Below are 23923 nucleotides of genomic sequence, written 5' to 3' on the forward strand. Positions count from 1 at the left end.
TAAGCTCATTATAATAATCACTTTAATTATTATTATAATCACTTTTTCTACAGTTTTCAATAAGAACTCGCCAATCCACTGCAGCAAAGGTACCCCCCCCCCCCCCCCCCTTTTTTTTTCAGAGAGGAACCCCTCCAAACAAAAGAAAAGATTACCAGCAGCAGCTAAACTTTACCGCTACTTTTCATGTAAAATCTGGGAAGCATTTTTTTCCTTCTAACCTTTGTGTGGAAAATGCTGTATGATTTCCTCGGGGCTTTAAGAATTTGTTTATTTGATCAATTACTTACTTAACTTATATTATGAGAAACAACAGAACAATGTGTTATGTACAAACAAATATTTCTGAACAGCTGCTCCAGACATCTTCATGCTGAATGCAAATTTAAATTTAAAATAAATACAGCTTACCCTTTGCATATCACATAATCATCCTTATTTGGTGGCTTTAACATTACCAAACCAATACTTTAGGGAAAACCAAGTTGATTAAAGCATATTATTGAATATGACAGAGAAGAAAGGACACACCAACGCTGAAGACATGACTCACCAGGTATATGTTTTAATACTCAACCATGATTCAGCACATTACACTGAGGAACAGCTGAAGGGTTTAACACAGGTAAAGTAGGCCTTAAACACTTTACATTGCTCCCTCACTGTCCAACCATAGACATACATTATTTACATTAACCTACAGGATCTGCATGATAAAACATCAATTCTCAGGAAGGTAGGAGTAGTGATAAGATTGAGTTTATGTACATGATTATAACAACAGGCATTGGACAGGTCCATGTTGGAGAAACAGCGGTTGCAGGTTACAAGATGCTTCACAACACAATGGTTCACGGTACATCAAAAGCACAAGTCAAGTCCGTACACTTATAGCAACAGTATAAAAAGAACCGTCAGGGCCATATCATCCAACAACGGTGGCCCTGTGAAAATAGAGCAACGTCGCCATCTTCTGGTTAGATCACACATCTGCTCAGAGTACAACAGAACAGACAACATTTAATTTCAAGAGTTCGGCTATCTAATTCAGTCAAGAATGAATGCAGTACACATACTATCTAAACTCAGGAGTAGTAGCTAGCTATCCATCTATCTATCTAGAGCCATATGCTGGAATCAGCACAAAAAGATAATTTATGACCCGACAGCTTCCAATGGCTTTGAAAGGAGATTATTGTCCTGTACAGTTTAAAGGACCATACCAGTGTTTTTGCAAGTTTCATCTCCCAAACTCCAAATACAGCAAATGGTTTACACTCTATATAATTGTTGATGAAACCATATTCAGGGGTTCCCTTTGGAATACAAATCAATTAGCAGACTCTTAAAACCAGTCTAATTGATCTGGATAGAAAAAAAACGCGTTACCTCTTGACAATAATGCGACTTTGACAAAAATAAATGCAGATTTAACATACTGTAATGGATTCCACAAGTTTCCTGGAAACCAAACACTTCCTGGAAAGCAGGGAATATTTTTGAGAAATCACCACACTTCTGATATGAGGCTAAAGTGAAAAAAGAGACACATAACATAAATTCATTATTTGTGGACTTTGATATGAGCATTATACAGCTAATTAACTTTTTAATGGCTAATTGATTATAGCTTTATAGCTCAGTTATAAACCATTAACAACTTTTGGGGTGCCTGGTAATAAAGGATAATGAGTGTCTCACTTTTTAATATGAAGTCTGGCATTATAAATGCTAATGAGTGAGAGACATAAATTATGTTTCTAATGAGAAAAAGTAAGTAAAGCATCTGTTAATTATAAATTATAATTATAAACCTGGCAACCCAAAAGTCTGTTGTGTTAAATGCTTATAACTGAACTATAAATAACTAGTAAACAATGTATTAACCATGAATAAACATTTTAAACCGTTTTAGAAAAGGTGTCATTATTATACTATAGATTGAGTATAGCAGATGTGTTTTTACTTCTGACATGTGTTTCCATTATTTTTGATTTCCTGATTGCGTTCTGTATTTATCTAACTCCAGTTTTTTATACGTATTTGGACCTTGGGAACAACACTTCGTCTGTACTTGCATGAAAAAGCACAGGAGCGCCCTGAACTTTGGGTTTCAAAGTAGACAGGCGTGAAAAATCACTGGTATGGTCCCAAGTTAAATAGCTTAGTCAGGGTCTAAACAGCACTTTCACCAGTAAAGGTATTAGACAACAGCCAGAAGCCCTGTTTGAAAAAGCAACCCACATGTTAATTTTTATACAAACTTAATTTGAGCGTCACCTGATGCAGGAGATTGGTTTATCTATATTAATCATCTTAGAGGGACGGTGATGATAGACAGTCAGCCTTTAATCTAGATGTTCTGGTGGTTAGTTGATGATTTTTCTTACTAAGCAGCTCACACAGAAGACACACATTAATAGGTGAATTTTTAGCATAGATTCTTGTGTGACCATCTCAGAAATATCCACCAAATGTTTTTTATGCTAACACTATTGCCCTTAAATTCATGCCATGCTGATTTTTTTGATTTTCAGTATCAGTGAAAGGCCCTGATCAGCATGCCAGGCTCAACCTAAACGCTGCCGACCCATCAGCCGTCGTTCCGCCTCTTAACGGGCTGTAACTCACATGTAAAGCACCACAAATCACCCACACACTTTGTCATCCTGGCAGCTCAGTAAGGTCTGCCCACACTGCTGTACTCATCCGATGATTAGCAACCGCAAACACTTGGGATTCACAACACCGAGTTCAGATTTGAAATGAGCACAGAGACGGCTGTTTGTACTGACTTAAGTTAGGAGCATCTTTCTTTTCTTTTGCTGTTAAAGTTTATTTTCGTCTTCCTTTAACTCTCCTTCCTCCTCCTCCTCCTCCTCCTCTTCCTCCTCAGGCGGTCACATGGCACAGATGGTAAGCCAATGGCACGGCCTCAATCAGACCAGAATTTGTGTGTTTGTGTCTGCATCACCTACATGGTGGGTATGCAAGCTTTTAGTGTGTGTGTTACCGTGCTGATTAGTATGTGAATGATGAGTGTGTGTTTGTTTAATACCGCTGATCTCATTTGTTTGCTGTTGATTGTGTGTGTGTTTGAGCTTGCCGTGCATGTGGGAATATTCATCCTTGCCCTCGCTGTGTGTGTGTTCCCCGTGTATGTGTGTTAGGTCATTGTCGACATGTGTCAGATCTTCTTGTGTCGTTGTGTGTGTGTGCGGTTCCTCTGGGTGTGCTCGTGTGTTGATGACCTCCTCGATCCAGCTCCTGAAGCGGCTGACTCGAGTGTAAAGCGAGGGAGAGGAGGGGTCGGCGCAGCCATAACCCCCAGCGACAACCCCAGTGAGGACCCATCGACCCATCGACCCCTGACACACCAGCCCGCCTCCAGAACTGCCCTGACAACTGCCCCCATGGAGGAGGCTGGTGTCCGGAGGACTGGCGGCACACAGGGTACCATGGCTTGAGAAGCTGTCGCCATACCGCTTCTTACATTGCCATGATGACATCAGAGGGACCCAGGATGCAAGAACTGAGTCTAGGAGAGAGGATGTATGAGATAATTAAACTAGTGGCATGTCAGAAATGCTGAAACAGTTAGTTGATCAACAATTTTGACTATCAATTAATCGTTTAAAGGTTCAGTGTGTTTTATTGGCATCTAGTGGTGAGGGTTGCGAATTGCAACCAGAGAGCGCAATCACAGTGCATTCACGTGCTCCTCGGTTGGTCCCATTTCCCAGTGTTCAGTGTGTGTTCATGTGCTCTTAAGCCGGAATGTGGAATCAACATGGACGCTACTACAAAGATGCGTTGGATTAGCATTATCAGAGCATATAAACAACACGCAGACATCTACATCACTCTACATGGACAGAAAACTAACTGTTATAAACATATTACAAATTAGATGTTTGCAACATATGTATATGTAATACGTGATTTTGTACGAATCTTGTTCTGTATACTTCTTTATGTCCCATGTACACTTTATCTCTCTTTTTGCAATAGAGATTTAGGAGGGAAAAAATATTCTGATTATTCTGACACCACATTAATGCACCGCTCACCCCTCCTTTTCCAAGCGCGCAGGAGAAGCTAAGGTGGCCGACAAGCTCTGTCGGTTCTTGTGCTAAATAATACGCGTGGGCCTCCATTTATCCAAATTCCTCTCCTTTTCTTACCAGTCAACTACTGCTACTAGTACTACTACTAACGTTATTTGTTCTTCTTCTTCTTCTTACGTAATCAACTTAGTGACGAAACACACTCCAAAGAGCCATTTGTCCATTTAGGCTACTGTAGAAATATGTAAGAGAACCTGCGGTTTGTAGAAATGGCTCACTCTAAGGTAATAAAAACACAACAGTTCATTAAGTAAGGTCTTTATACACCACTGAAAACATAGGTACGTGTATAGCATTTTTTCAATCAATCCTAATAAATATTACACACTGAACCTTTAAGTCACTTATCAAGCAACACAACTTGGAATCTACAGCCATGTTAGCAGCTCTGTTAGGACGTACTTAGGCACAGTGGTGCTTGGAGCTACATGCTAACATGGGCATGCTCACACTGACAATGCTAACATGAGATGTTTAACAGGTATAATGTTTACCATGTTCACCATCTTAGTTTAGCGTGCTTGAACATTTGCTAATTAGCACTAAATACAAAGTACAACCTGGGAAGGCCAAGTGATAGAATAACTGTTAATGTGTTGTGTATGTGTCGTATCTAAAATATATTTTTAGATACCTTCTGAATATTGTTTTGTGTTTAAAAAGACAGAGAGAAAAACACATACCTGGTCCTCTCCAGCCAGCAGTAACCATGACAACACAAGAAGATGGAGTATTTCCCCCTGATGCTGTGTCTGCAGCAGGAAGGCATGCTGCGTTGGTGTTTGGGTCAAAGGTCAGGCAGTGACCCTTGGAGCTGGGTAACTTCAACAAAGCCAGATCGTGACCTCCACTCTGACCCTTGAACTTCCTGTGAACCACCACCTGCTCTGGGGTGAGAGTCTGCTCTGATGCCCCAACACGCACCACGTACCTGGACGGATCGCTGCCAAACCTGGAGGAGAGATCAGAGAAGAAACTCAAGGTGGATTTGTACATGTACACTGAAGATGCCTTCAGCATTGGAAGTGATTTATAGGTCAGCAAATTCAGATTTACCTGCTGACACAGTACGCAGACGTCATGGCCCAGCAGGGACTGATCAGAGTGCCGCTACAGAGAGGACTGCCATCTTCTTCTTGAGACTGAAGCCACACTGACACCTGCCATGGCCACGTGGTCCTGACAGAGAACAGAGAAAGATATAAATAAAAACTCCTTCTTTCTTCTACTGCTTATGATAAATGGACTGTACTTAGTGTATATAGCGCTTTCCTAGTATTGCAACCACTCAAAGCACTTAACACTACCTGTCACATTCACCCCATTCACACTACCATGCAAGGTGCCAACTACACATCAGAAACAGAAGCTAATAGTCACACGCACTCACAGACCGACGGCACAGCCATTGGGAGCAAATCGGGGTTAATTTTCTTGCCCAAGGACACTTTGACATGCAGACTGATGGATCGAACCGCCAGCTTTTGATTAGTGGACGATCGCTCTACCTCCTGAGCCACAGCCTGCTGACTATACATTTCCTCTTTTATTTACTTTGAAAGAAACTGCTGCAGGAAATGTAGATCACTTTAAATTCTGTGCACAAGAATTTTAACCAAGAAGGACTAACCCGGAACCAAGTATCTGGTGCAACAACCAATGATAACAGGTTTCAAAATGTGGATATTGCACAAGGTAGAGTTAAAAGCTCAATGACCTCCCACTCAAAGCAGAGTATTGCCACAGGGGGGAAAAAAGCCCCAGGCTTATTGTGTGTTAGTTTATGTCAGTTTAATTAAAGGTGCTGTGTATTTGACCGCTAGTAGCACTACGGAACAATGTTTTTATACATTCAACATTAAAGCCCGTTAAATCTCAAAGATACACACAATGCGTTTTGATGAGTAACACTGACTATAAATTTGCCTTTAATTGCAATTGTTGCACAATTTAAGTACAAAAAGTACAACTTTCAAAGTCTTGCATTACTACCTAACTTTGTGATGCAGTTTTATCCAGGGCCCTGTTGTTTGGATTGTGCTCACATGGTGCATATTCCTTAATTAGGTTGTGTAGAATCAAATTATCACAAAACTAACTGACACAGAAAACTAGCAAACACTTGCCCCTGGAGCCCCCGCACAGCTTAATCTAACCATAAATAAGGGTTTATTTACAGAATTTAACACACTTCCCTCCAATCAGAGAGATAGGTCTTAGAAAACTGGGTTAAAATTTATTCCACGTGCAATAAATACACTAAATTCAAACATACCAGTCTTTTATTGTGGATGTTGTATTTTTTATTACAGTATTCACACTCTTAGGAAAAGTGTCACTGATTAGGCTTCATTGTCACCAGGACAAAGCCACAGATTCAGACATTTTGTACTACCAAATTAGGTCCTAAATCCTACCTGAGCATGTTTTCCTCCCCTTGGTTCCTCCTCTTGCTCTCTTCCTCCACCAGCTTCCTCAGCCCACAGCTCAGCTCTTGAGGCTTGGCCTGTACCGCCAACTCCTGCGGCGCGATGTCACACCTAACCCCTGCATCCACCCTGCGCTTGCAACCTTCGATGTTCTGGCCCAGAGACGGACACTCGCCCAGGAACTCTTCCTTCCCCGTGCACCTCACCTGGTCCAGGTGGATGGGCCCTTTCCCCTGTCCGAACCCTCCGGCTGCTACCGCTCGACCACTGAGTAGTGAGCAAAATGTGAATTTTGATGTAATTTTTTTAAAACGTAACTCTCTGTCTCTTTCATGCAGGCATGGAATTACTAACCTGTGTCCGAGCTGTCTGCACACGACGGCTGCATTCAAGTCGTTCCAGCCTGAGTCACAAATACTTCCCCAGTCACCATGGAGATACACCTCTACTCGACCCTCCTTCCTGCTGCTGCCACCAACAAGACGCACCAGGGGACCTGAAAGGAAAAAAACTCTCATTCATATTCGTGTGTGTGCATCTACATCTGGTCTACACTCACAGAGAAAGAGTTATATGTCCACTGACAATGTTAAATGTCATCTGCAGCCCGGTGTGTCTTTATTCAGCCTCTATTCTCATTGTAATGGACTGTGTGTCTACAGGAGACGCTGGACCTTTGGAGTGCTGAGACAGTAAACAGCACTTTATTCTCTCTGCTGTCAACATGTGGCATTTAAAGTCTTTGGACAGAGAAAAACACAGGTGTCTTCACACTGCAGTAACGATACAGCGCCACAAAAAGAGACAGGAATGTTATTATTCTTTCAGTGATTAGACAGCCAAACCTTTGTTCCTACCGAATTTCTTTCTAATATACAACAACTGCACCAAGAAGTGCCTAATTTAAATTGCTTTCATGTAAAACTTGCTCTGGAATGACAATAAACTATCCTTATTCTTAAACTCACAAATGTAACTGAGTCTAGTGTGTTCTCAAACAATGTATAATCAAAGCTGGGGCTAGTTCTAATTTTGGCACTGTAAGGCACATTTATTCATATAGAGGCAGCTTCAAAGTGCTTTATTTAATAAAATAAAGTGTGAATGTGTACAGCAAAACTGACAAAATATCAAAATAAAATAAGGCAGAAGGCAGCAGAAAATAACCATACATCTTTCACCAAAATATGAAATAGAATCTTTTTTTATCAAACATTGTAAATTAATTAAACTCTCAACTATTCTACAATCTGGTTTCTGAAGAGACGCCAATTGGAAACAATTGCTAATTTAAGTTATAACTCTATTGCCTTGTTGTTCCTTTTTCCTTTATTCACATTGTTCATTGCACATCTAAGCTAAATGTTTATTTTAGCTATACAACTATACATGAAAAAGACATCATTGGTCTCTTGGTAAAGTTATCCTGAATAACGGTAAAATGCATGCAGGACTTGTTCATCCTCATATGTCATCTCTTACCTGTGGATGGTGCGATAACCGGCACTTCATTGGTCTCCTGGCTGGATAGGCCCCTACAGCGAACACCGACGTCCTCACTATGGGAGCAGTCCGTCCTCCCCCAGATCCCGTGTGGACAGTCCAGCAGGGACGTTTCAGATCCCTCACAGTGGACGTCGTCCAGGAGGATAAGACCGACGCCTTCCCCGAACGTCCCGTCTGACACGACCTCAGCGTGACCCCTGAAGGTCAACAAGAGGTTAACGTCTTTTGTGGACATTTGTATCTTTTTAGTTTTCCCTTATTCAGAATTTGAAGCTACATTTATGCACAATAGGTTGCAGTAAGTAAACATCTCAGTTGACTTTCATCAGGTAAAATTCATCAGGTAAAATTCATCAGATTAGAATTCAATCAATTGCTGCATTTCTGGTTCCATTTCAGATTACAAATTGATGATCAATAAATGTAAAATACTGTAATAAATGATAATAATAAGATCCGACATTTGGAGCATCAGAACCTTACTAATTACAAGTTTTGCAGATTACTGTTAATATATTTTCTTTTTCAGTTATCTTATTTATATGCTCTTTTCCTCGCAAAATTCAGCAAAATAGACAATTAACTTATACATCAATACATATGGCCTAAAAAGCAAAAGTGAATCCATGACAAATCAGACAAAGAGAGTTAAAAACAAATTCTAATACCCAACTCCATCCCTAGCTCAGATGGCTGACTTTTTAAAATGTGTTTAATTTTCTTAGAAATATAAATTGTCTTTACAAAACATCTGACAATGTCTTCAGATAAACATATGCAATATGATTAATTTGTGTTTAGTCGGTGTACATTTCTGTGGATGCAGCTTTTTACACACCTGTAGCCCAGCTGTCTACAGACCACATCAGCATGCTGCTGGGCCCAGTGGTCGTCACACACCGTCCCCCAGTCACCATTGTGGAAAACCTCGACCCGGCCTTCCCAGGGACTGTCTCCTCCAACCAGACGCACCACACCATCTGATGAAACAGTTTCATATCGTTGCCATTATAAAGTCTTTTGTAACCATAAATGTGATTAAAGGCAGATTCACTTGACTCGACTCCAAAGAAAATCCTTTATGCAACCATCAAGTAAGATTACATTTTACAGATGCTATATTTTCCATTAACAGTAATGTACAATGTTCAGAATAATTATTAATGTTGAATTATGAATAGTAGCTGCCATTTCATGCTAGTAGATATGTTCCTTCTCAGATCCCATGAATCCTGTTTCTGTTTGTCAAGGTCGTGTTGCTGCTTCACGCTGTAATGATTTATTGATGTTCAGGGGCTATAAATAGCAGCTTGAAGCCTATCAGTGTGTACAGCAGCAATAATGCATATATGTGTGTATGTACTGTACATGTACTATACCTGTATAAGGGCTGCAGGAGACCCCAGCATCCTCCATGTGGTCACAGTTGTGCTGCTCCCAGTCGCCATGAGGACACTGTTCCAGGAAGAGCTCGTTTCCTGTGCACTTCACAGCATCCAGCAGGATCGGGCCTGAACCCTGACCGAAGTGAGCCCATGACCAGGCCTTTGCCACTCCCCTACAACACACACATACACAATCTGTCTAAACATTGTGTGTAATTAGTTTTGCGGGTATTTGGTTATAAATACAACTTTTGACGCTAGATGAAAAGTTAAAGGATCATTAAAGTGATTACAGTTCTTCCTGAGAGGGAACATGAATAGCTGCACAAAATGTCATGGCAATCCATCTTATAGTTGTCAAGATATTTCACAAAAAAACACAAATGTCAACCTCCAATGGTGGCGCTAGAGAAATCATCAGGGGATCAACAAAGTCTCAATGATTCCCATTCTGGGAATAATAAATGTCTGTAGAAAATTTCAAGTCATCCATACAGTTAAAGTGTTAGCATGGCTAATAATTATCAACCTTCCCAGGTGCATATAGATTCTTTACCTGCCTACATACTGGTTATAAACCTGAGGTACCCCCCAAATAAATAATGAATAGCTCCTTCTTGCATTCACGTGGTGATTATTTATTGATGCTAAAATGCTACAAAAAGCACTTTTGTGTGTATAAGTGGGTCCATGCATTTCTGCTCCTGTGTTCAGTTGTACTTCATGTTTAATCTGAAAATAAAAGCATAGTGAAGCACAGAAAATATAGAGTGCATCATATTGTAGTGACCAGGAGCTTCTTCTCATTGTTATTATTTAAAATATGGAGCTTTTTAAGTAGAAAAAAGGGGCCAAATAGTCAGAATACGGGAAATAGAGGAGGAAAAATTATTTTGTCGTTTTTGTTGTTTTTGTTTTTCAAGTCACACAGAAAGTTGTGAAGTTGGTTGGTTGCTGATAAATTTCATAATTGATTAAAGATGAAATAAAGAAAAATAAATTTTTAAAAATCCATTTTTCTCTTCCTGTAATTCGATGAAATATTTTTTACAACTCATCATGAACTCAGGGGCAGCTGCATGTATCCATGTCAATGTATCCAATCAAATGTGATTTGGGGTAACTAGCCAACCCTGCCCAGCATAAAAAGCCTGTTGCTTCGTAGCAGCTAGTAGAGGAATAACATAATGGGACTAGGTTTGAATGTCAGTTTGTAAAAATAGATAATATGAGAATATGAAAAGTGTGTAAATGACACGCATACCTACTGCAGGAAACAAAACTATGCAGGTGGGAAAAAACTAATCGTTTTCACTTCATTTACTTCAAGTGTCAAAACACCTGCTCAACAGTGTTAGTACATCTATTATTTAGAAGCACAAACACAGATGGTGAAGTGTCCCACTGTGTTAGAGGGGAGATGAAATGCAATCTAATGTTGAACACAGAAGCAGTTCTGTCTCTTCACAGCTACAGCTTCATCCCTGTTTGACACTCACAAATATGTCTGGGATGTTACACCTCCTCTGCAGGAGACACACTCTGTGTGTGAGGAGGAAACACCTGAACAGACATTATCTACCGCTTCCCAGGGATTCCTCTTTGTTTTTGACAAAGTGAGAAAACCTTGATCCAAATGACACCTCTGTGCTCCCGTTCCAAGTCTCAACACTGAACTCCTTCCAAGAGCTTCAGGAAAATAACTTATTTCTTATTATGCTTTGAATGAAAATGGCAGCTCTCGTTTATCTACTTTATATAGTGAAAATACTGCAACTGCCAGGTGTTTCATTTATATTATTCAAAATGACCCAAAGTATCATCATTCTCTTTTTCTCTTTCTAGGATAGTACACAGGTCTGCCCCTACTCTCTTGCCCTTTTCACTCTGGCCGTGGCTGAGGGTTAACAAGGAGGGTTTTTCATACTGAGGGCCGTCCCAACCCAGCAAGGAGGGAGTGAAAGTGGATCTGCACCAGCTGACTTAGTAAACTTCACTACCTTGTGTCAATTTACACATTTAAAGTCCTTATGGCCACTTAAAAAATATAAAAACACAGATTTTAAAGGTTAGATAAAAGATTATCTTATAGTAAACAGAGGCTTTAATTAGCATAAATCTACAGCACATGCTCATTTTGGAGATATTACACAACCCTAAGCCCGCTAATGGTGGCATCCGTGTCCTGTAGTTTTAAATTAAGTATTATACATTAAAGTATAAATATTATTATTGTTGTCAACAAATGCCATGAAAAGACCAACCAACTAAGAATGTATCCTACTAACAAGCATAATCTGTGTGGTCAAAGCCTCTTTTTTCTTCTGTGCCATAGAGCTCCATTGTTGTCCAGAAACACATTAAAAACACATATAACACATGAGCCAAACTGTTGAACTGTCTTGTTAATTCATCATTTGGGAAATTACTGACATGCTACAGACAAGGCAGGGAATTCAGAAACCCGTTGTTGGTTTTGGTCTTTAATGGGATTTGATGAAAGTAAGACAAATATAGACGGATAATAGCCTTATTCTTTATTGAGAGTATGATTTATTGTCACAACAAAAATGTTAACCAAGTGTGAAGGTTTGAAAAATCACCAATGAACATACCCAAAACCCAGCTGTCTGCACACCACCTCAGCGTCTCTGTCGTCCCACTGGTCATCGCAGACCGAGCCCCACCTTCCTGCATGAAACACCTCCACACGACCTTCAAATTCTTCCTCGCCTCCGACCAATCGGAGCGGAGGGCCACTGCCTGATAGAGGATGTGGAAAAATACCTACTGTCAAACAGCATCCCTGCTGTCAGCCTGTCTCTCTCTAATACATTTTATTTTCTAAGTTAATGCTCCTTTATAGAGGAAAAACATTCTTTTCAAAATAAATCACTGTTTCTCTCAGGTGTGGTGGAGAAATATTGAGGTCTGGTTACAGTGTGTCACACTGACCTTCAGGCGGCGCACACACCACTGCCGCCTCGTTTCCATGGCTACAGTCACCCGTGACGAACGTCCTGCTTCGGCACTTGCTCACGGTGTTTTCGTCACCGCGGCAACCCAGACGCTCGTAGTGGAAGAGGCCGGAGCCCGAGCCAAACTGTGAGTGCTGCAATGCCGAGCCAATGTCGCTGTTAAAATAGAAAATTAAATATTCAGTGTGTTTTAGTGGCATCTAGTGGTGAGGGATGCAAAATGCAACAAACGGCTTAGTGTGCGTTCACTTGGTCCTCGGAGGAAATAAGTACTTTATATAAGAAATGTATTCATTCTAATGGCAATTGTAAATTCAGCAGTAAAAAACTGTTTACTTTTTCTCCATGAGGTTGAACATTATATCAATTCAATTCAAACAACAAAAAGGTTGTGAAAACTGTCAACATATTGTCCTCTTTATCTTTTTATAATATACAGTAGACTACCCCTTTTTATTATTTGTGTCTTCTTATATATATTTGTATATTCTATATACTTCTTTATGTCCTATGTACACTTTAGATTCAAGGAGGAAAACAAAAATTCAGATTAACACCACATGAATGCACCATAACTCTCCGCTCACCCCTGCCTTTCCATGCACACAGGAGAAGCTACGGTGGCCGACACGCTCTATTTGTCTAAACTTCACTTCTCTTCTTACTTCTAATAAACCAGACGACTACTACTACTACTACTACTTCTGCTTGTTTTTTAAACATATTCAACGTAGTGACGAAACACACTGTAGAGCCGTTTGTCCGTTTGGGCTACTGTAGAAACATGGCGGCGCAACATGGCGATGTCCATGCAAGAGGACCCGTGGCGTATGCAGATAGAATGGCTCATTTTAAGGTAATAAAAACATAACAGTTCATTATGTAGGGTCTTTATACACCACTGAAAACATAGTTATGGATATTATATTGCATTTCTGTCAATAGATCCACGTAAATTTTTTACACTGAACCTTTAAGAACAAGCTGTGAAACAACCGAGACTGAATGAGAACATGTGTTTTGTTTTCTCTTACCCCAGGCCCAGCTGCCTGCAGATCACGCTGGCATCTCTGTCTGACCAGTGAGAGTCACACACTGCCCCCCACTGACTGTTCAGGTAGACCTCAACACGGCCACTGCCAGAGGATGAGCTGCCGACCAGACGTACCGCACCTAAAATGCCACAGAGGGACGAGACGGTTTCATGTTCACAAACCATAAGCAGCGTACAATAAATGTTCACCAGCCATCAGAAGTTTTTTCTACACTGTATACACAATTTGATATTCAATTAATTATTTAAAGCTGCATTATTTGATTTTTTGGCCACTTGAGGGCAGCAGAACAAGCTGTAAACACAACATGACATATTATTAAGTTGTTATGGCGAACATATTAGCAAGCAGTTGTCTATTTACACATCCAGCAGACCCAAAGAGACATTAGCATTAATTTGAAGTTGCTTTTCAGGTGACCTGATCAATACATTTTAGCTCTGTTTTGGTCAGCACCAACTCCTGAGGGGTATCACTGGCTGTTTAGCTGATAAACACTCCACTTTGCCGATTAATTCTCTGTGGATTTGTTACTATGACCAACCCCTCTCACATTACACATTTCACAGTCAGTTGATCCATTGTTAATATAAATGTTTTGTTTAAGTTATTTTTTAAGCATGAATGCTAAAAATTAACTGTTTTCTGTTATTGTAAATAACTAATTTTATTGGGTTTTTGATTGTTGCAATCGATTTCCTGACAGTTTATGAATTACTGGTTCCTAACCTTTTTGGCCTGTGACACCTTGAAGAAAGCAGCATCTTCTTCCTCATTTGCACATGTCTACAAATTGTGGGCAGTTGATCCAAAGACTTTCTAATAGTGTTTCATTTGAAATAATTCAAACTAAAGAGTATCTCACAAAGAAAAATGCAAAGATTTAACAGAAACTAGACTGAATAAACATAATTTTGTATAGCAGAAATGTGTTTTCTTTCCTAGTCCTTTAATCATCTCACAACCCCTCAGATTAATTTGGGTCGTTAGTCTAAGCCCCAGTTCTGTGGGTGTTTTTAATAACGCTTTTTGTTTTCTTCTAAATCGTGAAGCACTTTGTTTTAAAGCAGTGCTATGAAAAAAATTATAAATGGTCCTGGATCAGTCCCATCCTTGTGATCGGTGGTCGTACCCTGGTGACAGTCGCAGTAGGCCCATCCGATGGCTCCGGAGTTTTGTCTGAAGAAACACCAGGGGTTTGATTCTCGATCTGGGTTCCTGCAGTAGCTGTGGTCGCCCAGCCCTCGGCCCGGGTACTGCATGACGTAGTCTGGAAACTCGGTCCACTTTAGACAGGGGGCGCCAGAGTCCGTCTGAGACACGGTGCCGTTGTAGTATCCCAACTCTGTGAATCCCTCAGAGCAGGACAGAGGCACTGCACAAAGAGAAGGAAGGGAGGGAGGGAGGAAAGAGAGTGAGTGAATGTTGAGGAAGATGGAAGAATAAGATGTTTTGGATGAAAGGAGGAGGATTTGGGTCAGAGAGGACGGTGTGAATAAAAGGGAATGAAATGGTGAAAGTTTGTGAGGGTAAAGAGGAGTGGAATTGCTCTTATTCAAGCCACATTATCCCCATGTCTGTATTCTATCTGAACATAAAGACTTACATGGATGTTTCTCAAATGATGTCCGCTGCCACAGCAGGATCCCGCCTAATGCTTTTACCTCCGCTGATGCATGTAGAACTGGTAAAATTTCCTATAACCTTTAACCGCCCTCACTTTACATGGTGGCGATCAAATACTTCCCGTAATCTTCTAGGAAAAGAGGGAATGTGTGAGTGAAGCTTAGACAGACTGAGAGCAAAAACTGCTGACTTCAAAGTGCAGCAAAATTAGGCCACAAAATATGGAGCAGGTTATATATTGTAGCCTATTAAAAACTTACATCATGCATAATGAAAAGGAATTATATTACAGAATATAACAAGCAGAGTGTTACACAAAAAGCCAAGAGACGTACTAATGCACTCAGAGGTGCAAGGTAACTGCAAAGGTGCAAAGTGGTATATTAAAGTGGCTTTTTAATATTTAGTGTGTTTTTTAGTGTTGACTAGATTTATAGGACGAGGAAGATAGAGAGAACCTCTAAATCCTTGTTCACAGGACATTTCTATTATGTAAATTGGATCTTTTGAAATGTATTTGTGAATTTGTGGAGGTGTACATGACAAACTGTTAAGTGGTCATCTTGGTTGTTTAGTGTCTTGAAAGCCCAAGTAGTCCTCCAAGAAAGATCAAATCTGAACTATTTACAGTATGTATATTGTCAAAAAGCTGATATGCATGTATCTGAGAGCCCCAGTTTGTCCAATAATATATAAACCAATAAGACATTAGATACATGAATTGCATTGATTAAATAAATAATTAAAACTCAACTTATTATTATGAAATGTTATTTTATCACTCTTATTTTAGGTGGGGAAGCTATGTTTCATTGGCGAAAAGTCAGTTTTCTTTTCATAATGTCACAATGGAGTTGTAACCAGTCACTTTCAGCCCATCAAACTATTTTACAATTTATTAGTCAATTTATATATTTCATTCTGTTTACTTATGTATTTCATAGTGTCTCATTTGTTTATTTATAGCTGGGGTTGGCAATGTTGTAGAAACTAGCAAGAGGCAGCTAGATTTTGAAAGTATCCACCAAAGAAAGTCCCACCCCCTCCCTTCAGGCCTCCCTCATCGCCCAAAACACATTTTCTTGCACAATGAGTGCACACAGGCAGGTATGTAGGCCAGTCAATCATTAAATTATGGGTTTTGGGTTTGCATAAGTCAACAGGTTCTAATTCTGCAAAACATGAGAAAAAATGTGTTTATTTCTTTTGTAATTCTCATTTTTCATCCTTCCTTACATTTTATTTGTTTCTTTATTTTCTCGTTCCCTTCCTTTCCTTTATCAGTTGATCTGAGAGTATGAAAATCCCCTGAGAAGTGAATGTTAATTTTTATTTCTAATGGAGTGTTTTTCCACAGTGTGTGTGTGTGTGTGTGTGTGTGTGTGTGTGTGATGTTTCAGTACACTAAAGTTTTAAGGGTTTTTGAGGCCAAGCGCTTACCAAACATTGATTAATGGCAGAGGTGCTTCAGTAACCAGCAACAGTCTTATCTCTTCGACACACACAGCTCGGCCATCCTGGAACATTATCTACGCAGTGCAACCCTCATTACATACAGCCCTCCTTGCACACTAACACACACACATACACACTTGCTGATTTGCTGCATAGGGACACAAACACGCACTACAGTACAGTCTGATGCAGAAACACACACACTGGGTCCAAATTGGAGGAAGATAAGAGGAAGAGCAGAACGGGAAAGTGGTGAAAGAGGAAGAAACTGGAAGTCAATCAGGCAGAAATGTACTGAACTAAAACAGAAATCTATCCTCAAACACTAAATAATACAGAACACACTCAGACATTGGACCCAAAAACAACCCACACTGGTATCCAAACTAAAAAAGGCTTCTGACTTCAGATTTAAAGACGTGACTGTCCCTTTAAGAAACACACAACATAAAGAAACTGAAAGTAAATTGTTGGGAAAAAACCCTGCTCTCCATGTCATTACTTCTCCTTCTCAGACCTACACCAACAGACGTAAGTACCCATTACTCAGCCAAACTTTCATTATAACACATAAAGAAGAAAATATATGTTGTTTGTAGGTTGTAGTTTCACCCCACTCTTTGCCTTTTTGTTGAGAATTGCTGCTTTCTCAAGTACAGTAATAAGAGCTTTGTAATGAAATAATCCAACCACAAAATCCATTTAGTAAGCTTTTACATCACATGATCTTCATCAGCAGATATAGTTTGCAGAGATGTCATGGAAATGTAGACTATAATAGATGCACTTTAAAGACTTATCTATGTTGGTTAAAAAGTTGATTCTTGACCTTGGACACAGAAGCGAAGAAAAGAAACTCAGGTAAAGGTCCTTTCCAGCTGATTATTTTCTTGATTAATTAGCTAGTGTCCCAAAGCCTGAACTGATATCTTTAAATTGCTTTGATTTGATTTGAATTGATTTTCAATTTATCAGATATTTACAAAAGAGAAAGTGGAGCCAGTGATTTTTTCCCCCGTTTTATGTCATAAATAATAATTTGGTTATCAAAATGGTTCGAGTTATTGTCTCGGTTCTTAATACACTGAAGAGAAACACTAAATGTACTTATAAAGAAAACAAAGACATTTCCCAGAGTACATTTAAAGTGAGATGTTCAAAACAATGTAACTAAATTCTATGAAAACTTGTCAAACCTGCCAACTAGCTCATCACTAGGGCGCGACCCATGTATAAGCGGCCCAGTTCAAATCCAACCTGTGGCCCTTTCCTGCATGTCGTAATCTCTCTCTCTCTCTCTCTCTCCCACATTTCCTGTCACTGGTGAGCTGTCCTATCACTAAAAAAGGCTAAAAAAATGATGATATGATCGAAAGCTCCACAACAGCTACTAAATGTACCTTGTGGTAACATTGTTTTTTGTAACTGCTGTTTCCGAGACCAAGAATGCATCTCAGCTTTGTGTTGTGTTTATGTGACTTGCTTTAATTTAACTGTTTTTGTTTATTTGCTTGTTTGTTTTTTAGAAATGGCCTCCAGCAACAGTATCTTATCTGAGGATCAGTTTCTTTGTCCCATCTGCCTGGATATGTTCAATAAGCCAGTTTCCACCCCATGTGGACACAACTTCTGCTTCTCCTGTATCATGCGCTACTGGAGTGACAAGGCAGTCTGCAAGTGTCCGTTCTGTCAGGAAACTTATGAAAGGAGACCGGACCTCAAGGTCAACACTTTTATTTCAGAGCTTGCATCGCAGTTCAAGTCCCTTCAGGTGGTAAACACTCACTTCTGGAGTGCACACCAACAGCAGGCCAGCCGTGGTGGTGCAGTGCTGTGTGATCTTTGTACCGACACCCAGCAAGAGGCTGTCAAATCCTGTCTGGAGTGTCTGACTTCTTACTGCGACGTTCATCTAGAGCCTCATCACAGAGCTGCCGGACTGAAGAGACACACACTTGTTGACCCCTTGGCGAGTCTCGAGGACAGGATCTGCAAGCAGCACAGCAGACTCCTGATGATGTTCTGTACAAACGACAAGGCTTTGCTGTGTGACATCTGCGCCACTTTGCACCACTCGAACCACAACGTTGTTCCTGTGCAGCGGGCGTACAAAGAGATTAAGGCTCAGCTGGGTGATGCAGAGGCCAAAGTGCAGCAGATGATCCAGGAAAGGCTGCAGACGGTCCAAACCATGAAGGAGTCAGCAAAACAAAGCAAGACAGAAACCAAAGACGTGATAGCAAAAGGCGTGAAGGATTTGACGGCACTGGTCTCTGAGATTCACAAGAGCCAGGCGGAGCTTGTAAAGGTGATGGAGGAGAAGCAAAAAGCGGCTGAAGAACAAGCTGATGGGCTCATTTACAGCATAGAGCGGGAGATCGCCGAGCTGCAGAGAACAACCCTGAAAATGAGGGAGCTGAAACAGACTGAAGACCAGATTTATTTCCTCCAGAGCTTCCCAAACTGCTCCTTCCCACCACACACAATGGACTTGTCCACGTTCGGTTTTAACAGACACGTGGAGATTCAGCACATAAGGAAATCTTTGAGCAAATCAGTGTCTCAGCTGCGAATGTTGCTGAATAAAATGAACACAGAAATAGAAGCAATCTCTGACGGCACACATGTGTCAAACAATACTACGTTGGAATATGCACAGCAGTTTCAAGCGGACGTTTTGCTCGATCCTGACACGGCTCACGCTCTGCTTATTTTATCCGATGACAGGAAGCAGGTAAAATACTGCATAGGTTCAGGTTTGTGGACAATACAGAGCCTTAAGCCGAACATGTTTACTGAACATCTTGCAGTTCTGGGACATAGAAGCTTCTCACAGAGCTTTTACTTTGAGGTGTTCGTGGGTAAAAAGACTGAATGGTGTCTGGGCGTGGCCAAGGCGTCGGTCCAGAGGAGAGGGGCATTGGTTCGGGGTCCTCATTGTGGACTCTGGGCCATCTGGTTCCTTGAAGATAAGTTCGAAACCTTCAGCTCTCCAAACCTGCCGGTACACTTTGGAAAAGTAGAGAGGGTGGGCGTGTTTGTGGATTATGAAGGAGGGAAAATTTCTTTCTTTGACGTACAGACCGCATCACTTATTTACTCATTTACGGAGTTTTTCTTTACTGAAGAGCTGTATCCATACATGAATCCATGTGATAATGAATATGGTTCCAACTTGGATTCCATGATAATTGTTCCTGTTAGTCGTACAGAGTGAACAGAGGCTTCAGAGACTCATTGATTTGAGGCTTATTTAGTTAAATGCAACTGATGTGTTTGCAAAAAAAAACAACTGACATTCAGAGAAGAATTTTGGTACAGCAGCTTTTTATAAGGACAAAATATGTGAAGCATATAATTGAGATGAACCATCTCACTATGCCTCAAATCCAATCTGTAACTGTGAAATTGAATTTATAGAGGAAAAGAAAATATTTCATTACTTATGTTTAAGACAATGCAAGTGGAAGTTGGAGGTGGAGTTGTAAATGTAGAAAGGAGAAATTGGTAGAGATAGTACAATAAGAGAGTAGAAAGTGTACAGAGTTATCAGTTAGATTATCACTATTTGATTAAATAAGGTTGTGGGTTTTATATTTGGTTTGGTTTCAGGAAGTATTTATTAATGCATATTTTTAAAGAGGAAATAATAGGAAGGAAAGAATAGGTATGACGTTAGAACAAATGTAGTGGACATAAATATGGGCCAATAAATTATCAAAATACACCAACACACCTGTGTAAAGGTGAACCCAGCACGTACAAACATATTTGGTAACTAGAGGTTGTTTCGGCAAAAGAAACATCATAAAATGCTTAAACCACGAGGGGACAATCTGGAGGTCACAACACAGAGAGCACCATTGTCCAAAATTACAGACTATGACCTGAGGGCTCAGGGCACTATGTAGCATTAGACGGCTCTCTGGTTGACTTTGTGAGCGCTTTATTTTTTTTTGTGACTTTGCTCAAGGAAATAGCGCACAATGCAAAGCAGTGTGAGGTTAAAGTAGCGATTACAGTGTAATTCCCCATCGGAAAAAAGGACACTTTGTTTTAAGTACAAACACACATGTGGGTCTGAATCTAATTTGTGGTTCCCATTGGTCCTTGAAATCCCTGAAAGTTGTTCATTTGGGGAAATAAAAACAAAGGCTTTGAACGTTTTTGAAAAGAGACATAAATAGACATAGGTCATTGAGAGTGCTTAAATTTAAATGTTTTGTGCATGGATAGAAACGTTCTTTATAACAAAATAAAAAAGGAGTTACTTAGTTCTTTCAATTGTAAATAAGTCTGTCTCTACCGCTCAACTTACACCATGTTATTTTGCTGTGCTTTGTTAGAGAAGGCAAGAGACCACAGGACACTGTAACACAGCACATTCAAGCCTTTCTCTCTTTTTAATTGTTGTTTGTGAGCGTCTGCAAAGCCTGAAATGGAATCACTTTCATTCTTGAAAGGTCACAGAAGATGCTCCAGATTGGTAATGTCTGGATCAGGGGAGCAATGAAAATATGGTCAATCGTACGAAATTAATGAAAACTGTCAAACTCCATTTGTATGGCCACTGAAATAGCAAAAACCCCAGATGTTTTAACATCTGTAATGGAAACAGGTTTCAACAAATGGACAATCAATATTAATATATGTTGCACAAGTGTTCAGTGGACAAACCATTAAGTCATTCGAAACTAAAGTAACTAATAGCCCAACATGGAGGGATTTTGATTGGAAGGTGAACATGCGGTATTTTAATACAGTCACTTAAAAATACAGCAAAACATCTGAACTATGTTAGAGGGTTTGGTGCGGGATGTCACACATATATTATGGATTTCTGGAAGAATGTCCAAAAGGATTTTAAACAGGTTTTGGGCATTTACTCTATTTTAGAGCACTTTTCATACTGGTTAAACTTCCTGATAATGTCAAGCATAAAAATTTGATTTCTTTATTGAGAATTCTGCTTTTAATAGACCGTATTCAATGGAGAGACGGGGTTAACATGTCTTTATCATGGAGAAAATCACAGTGCTATTACAGTTGAAAGAGGATAGGTTGGCTGAAGGATGGACACCATTAATACAGATAATGCCTTATCTTTAATCACCTCTTTTTTACTTTTATTTATTTAATCCTTTTTATATTTATTTGTATTGTTCCTAGTAGGCCTACACTTGTTTTTTTCTCAAAGTATTTTTTGCTTATACTACAGTTGTTCTATTGTTAAGTCATTGGTGGTATGAGTGGTGTGATATTTGATATGTGCTGCTCATGTTTATGTACCATAAAAATGATTACCAGTGAAGACAAACTATTTCATAAGAATGTTCAGAATAGACATGATAAGAAAATAATAAGAAAAATATTTAAAATAAGTCTCATTGTTTATCCATCTGCTGCAAAGTGTATGTTCTATGTGTGGTGAATCAGTTAAAGAAGGTGTGCTAATAGAAATCCTTTGTCTATAAAATATCAGAAAATAGCACAAATTGCCGGTCAAATACTCCCAGATCAGAAAGTAGGATATTTAAAGCTTGTTGTGTCCAATCAATGGCCCAAAATCTATCACAGTCGTCAAAGAAGAGCAGCAAATCATCACATTTGAGAAGCTGGAAAAAGCAGATGTCGGGTTGTTTGAAAAGAGACTCCAGCAATTAATCAATTATCAAAATCAATTATCAAAATGGCTGCTGTTATATTAAAAAAATATATTACTCTGAATACTTTATGACAGAACAGCTGCTATTTGCAGCATGAAGTCATAGTTAATGTGGATGATATATTTTTAATTCCTACACTAATATTTCATCATCAAACATATTTGTCATTTAAATCATGTAAGCCATGTGTTCTTAAGGTGATTTTGATTTTATGTTAATACAATATATCTTGTTACATTTGTGTTGATGATGAATAACTAAATGAATAAATATTTATTTATATATTTTTAAAGCTAAATATGCTCTGTAATGGCGATAAAACTTTTATAGCCACCTTTATGAAATCTTAATAAAGTAGAAAAGCATTACATAACTAAACCAGACAACATTTTCACTGTGTATCTTTGTGATATCCCTCATTTCCATCCCCAGTGAAAGAAGGACATCTTAAAATGAACATTTCTCTCTTTGTGTTCTGTTTTATTTTCTCTCTGTGTGTCTGATTTTCATCTTTAAACTCCCCTTTTTTCACCACTTTTACATCTCACTCCTCGTCCTGTACAGTATGCCTCATTCAAGTTCTTTTATTCATCTCAACAACCGGAGCGTTCACACACACACACACACACACACACACACAACACATGCTGCTAACACCCTCCTCATTGCCACGACAACGGTACTCTGCCCATCGCCATGGGAACACTCAGTCTCCCTGCTCCCATAATCCATTTCCCCGCCACAATGAGTATTTGACACGGTTCACACTTGGAGGCTTGCTGTATGGGGGCTGGGTGTGTGGCATCTTCTACACAAAACACACACATTATAATAAATATGGAATATGGGAAAACTTGCCTCTCTGTTTCTCAACATTTAACCTCATTTTGTGCAAAAAAGGAGAGCTGGAGGAAAATGCTGCAACAGACAAGCATCATGTGTAACATTTGCTCAACATGTGCTAATCGTATTTATTTAGCCTTGAGGTGCTTTCCACATGATCCAACTGGTTTAGCTGGTTTTGCAGATAGACAAGAGACGTATTTTTCACTTGTCTGTCAATGCGTGTGCACGGCTGTCAGAGCACAGATACTTCAGCACTGAGGAGGAGGAGTTCCTCGCCCCACCCCCCATCATGGCCTCTACTCCTCTTAGGGTGTAGGGAAAGAAGAGAAAAGAGGGAAATTAAATGCAGAACGGTGCAGGCTGGAGGGAAGAGGAAAGGTAGGACCGAGTGTGGGAGCAGGGTTGAGGCGGCTGGATAAAAGAAAGAAGAGTGCGCCAGCAGAGGGGGTTTTATGAGTGTCTGAGTCAGAATGTGGGTTAAACTGGAGGGAAAAACACAGAAAGAACAGAAGGGAAGAGATGGTGTAGGAGGAGAGGCCGGATGGAGGGAAGCTTAATTTATAGTGTAGTGTGCAGACAAGAGCATCACCTCCCACTTACCTGAGTTCTGCACCTCGTTTAAGTAACTGTCCTCAGCCACCACCTGCAGACAGGAAGAGAGATGCAGCAAGTTAGACAGAGCGGAAATTTGGTGGCCATTGGATCCAGGAACAAATTATTATAGCACCACCATGAATACATTTCAATATGGAGAGAAATAAGTCTTGCAAATAAATGTAGGCTATATGAAGATTTGTGTATATATTACATCACATCTGCTCCAATCCAAATTACAACAAATACCACCCAA

The 23923-nt window shown here is 39.8% G+C and overlaps 2 protein-coding genes across 2 annotated transcripts in view; one reads left to right on the plus strand and one right to left on the minus strand.

Moving 5' to 3' along the window:
* Positions 1-547: 547 nt before the first annotated feature.
* Positions 548-23923, minus strand: part of LOC119916159 (neurotrypsin-like) — a 30056-nt gene continuing 6680 nt past the window's right edge. The window contains exons 2-14 of the mRNA XM_038736062.1: positions 23674-23716; positions 14613-14855; positions 13460-13598; positions 12403-12581; positions 12063-12210; positions 9442-9620; positions 8901-9042; positions 8039-8259; positions 6911-7052; positions 6545-6823; positions 5184-5306; positions 4811-5079; positions 548-3538 (exon numbers count right to left, since the gene is read on the minus strand). Of these exons, the coding sequence (XP_038591990.1) occupies positions 2940-3538; positions 4811-5079; positions 5184-5306; positions 6545-6823; positions 6911-7052; positions 8039-8259; positions 8901-9042; positions 9442-9620; positions 12063-12210; positions 12403-12581; positions 13460-13598; positions 14613-14855; positions 23674-23716 (2706 nt within the window). The 3' untranslated portion in view covers positions 548-2939. The remainder of the gene's footprint in view (positions 3539-4810; positions 5080-5183; positions 5307-6544; positions 6824-6910; positions 7053-8038; positions 8260-8900; positions 9043-9441; positions 9621-12062; positions 12211-12402; positions 12582-13459; positions 13599-14612; positions 14856-23673; positions 23717-23923) is intronic.
* Positions 16754-22605, plus strand: LOC119916160 (E3 ubiquitin-protein ligase TRIM39-like). Its single transcript, XM_038736063.1, has 2 exons — positions 16754-17092; positions 18088-22605. Exon 2 carries the CDS (start codon positions 18090-18092, stop codon positions 19776-19778), a length of 1689 nt encoding a protein of 562 aa, XP_038591991.1. The 5' UTR covers positions 16754-17092; positions 18088-18089; the 3' UTR covers positions 19779-22605.

This window comes from Micropterus salmoides, unplaced genomic scaffold, assembly GCF_014851395.1.
Source record: "Micropterus salmoides isolate LMB-PRFRI ecotype aquatic unplaced genomic scaffold, ASM1485139v1 Ms_hic_scaffold_21, whole genome shotgun sequence".
NCBI lineage: Eukaryota > Metazoa > Chordata > Actinopteri > Centrarchiformes > Centrarchidae > Micropterus > Micropterus salmoides.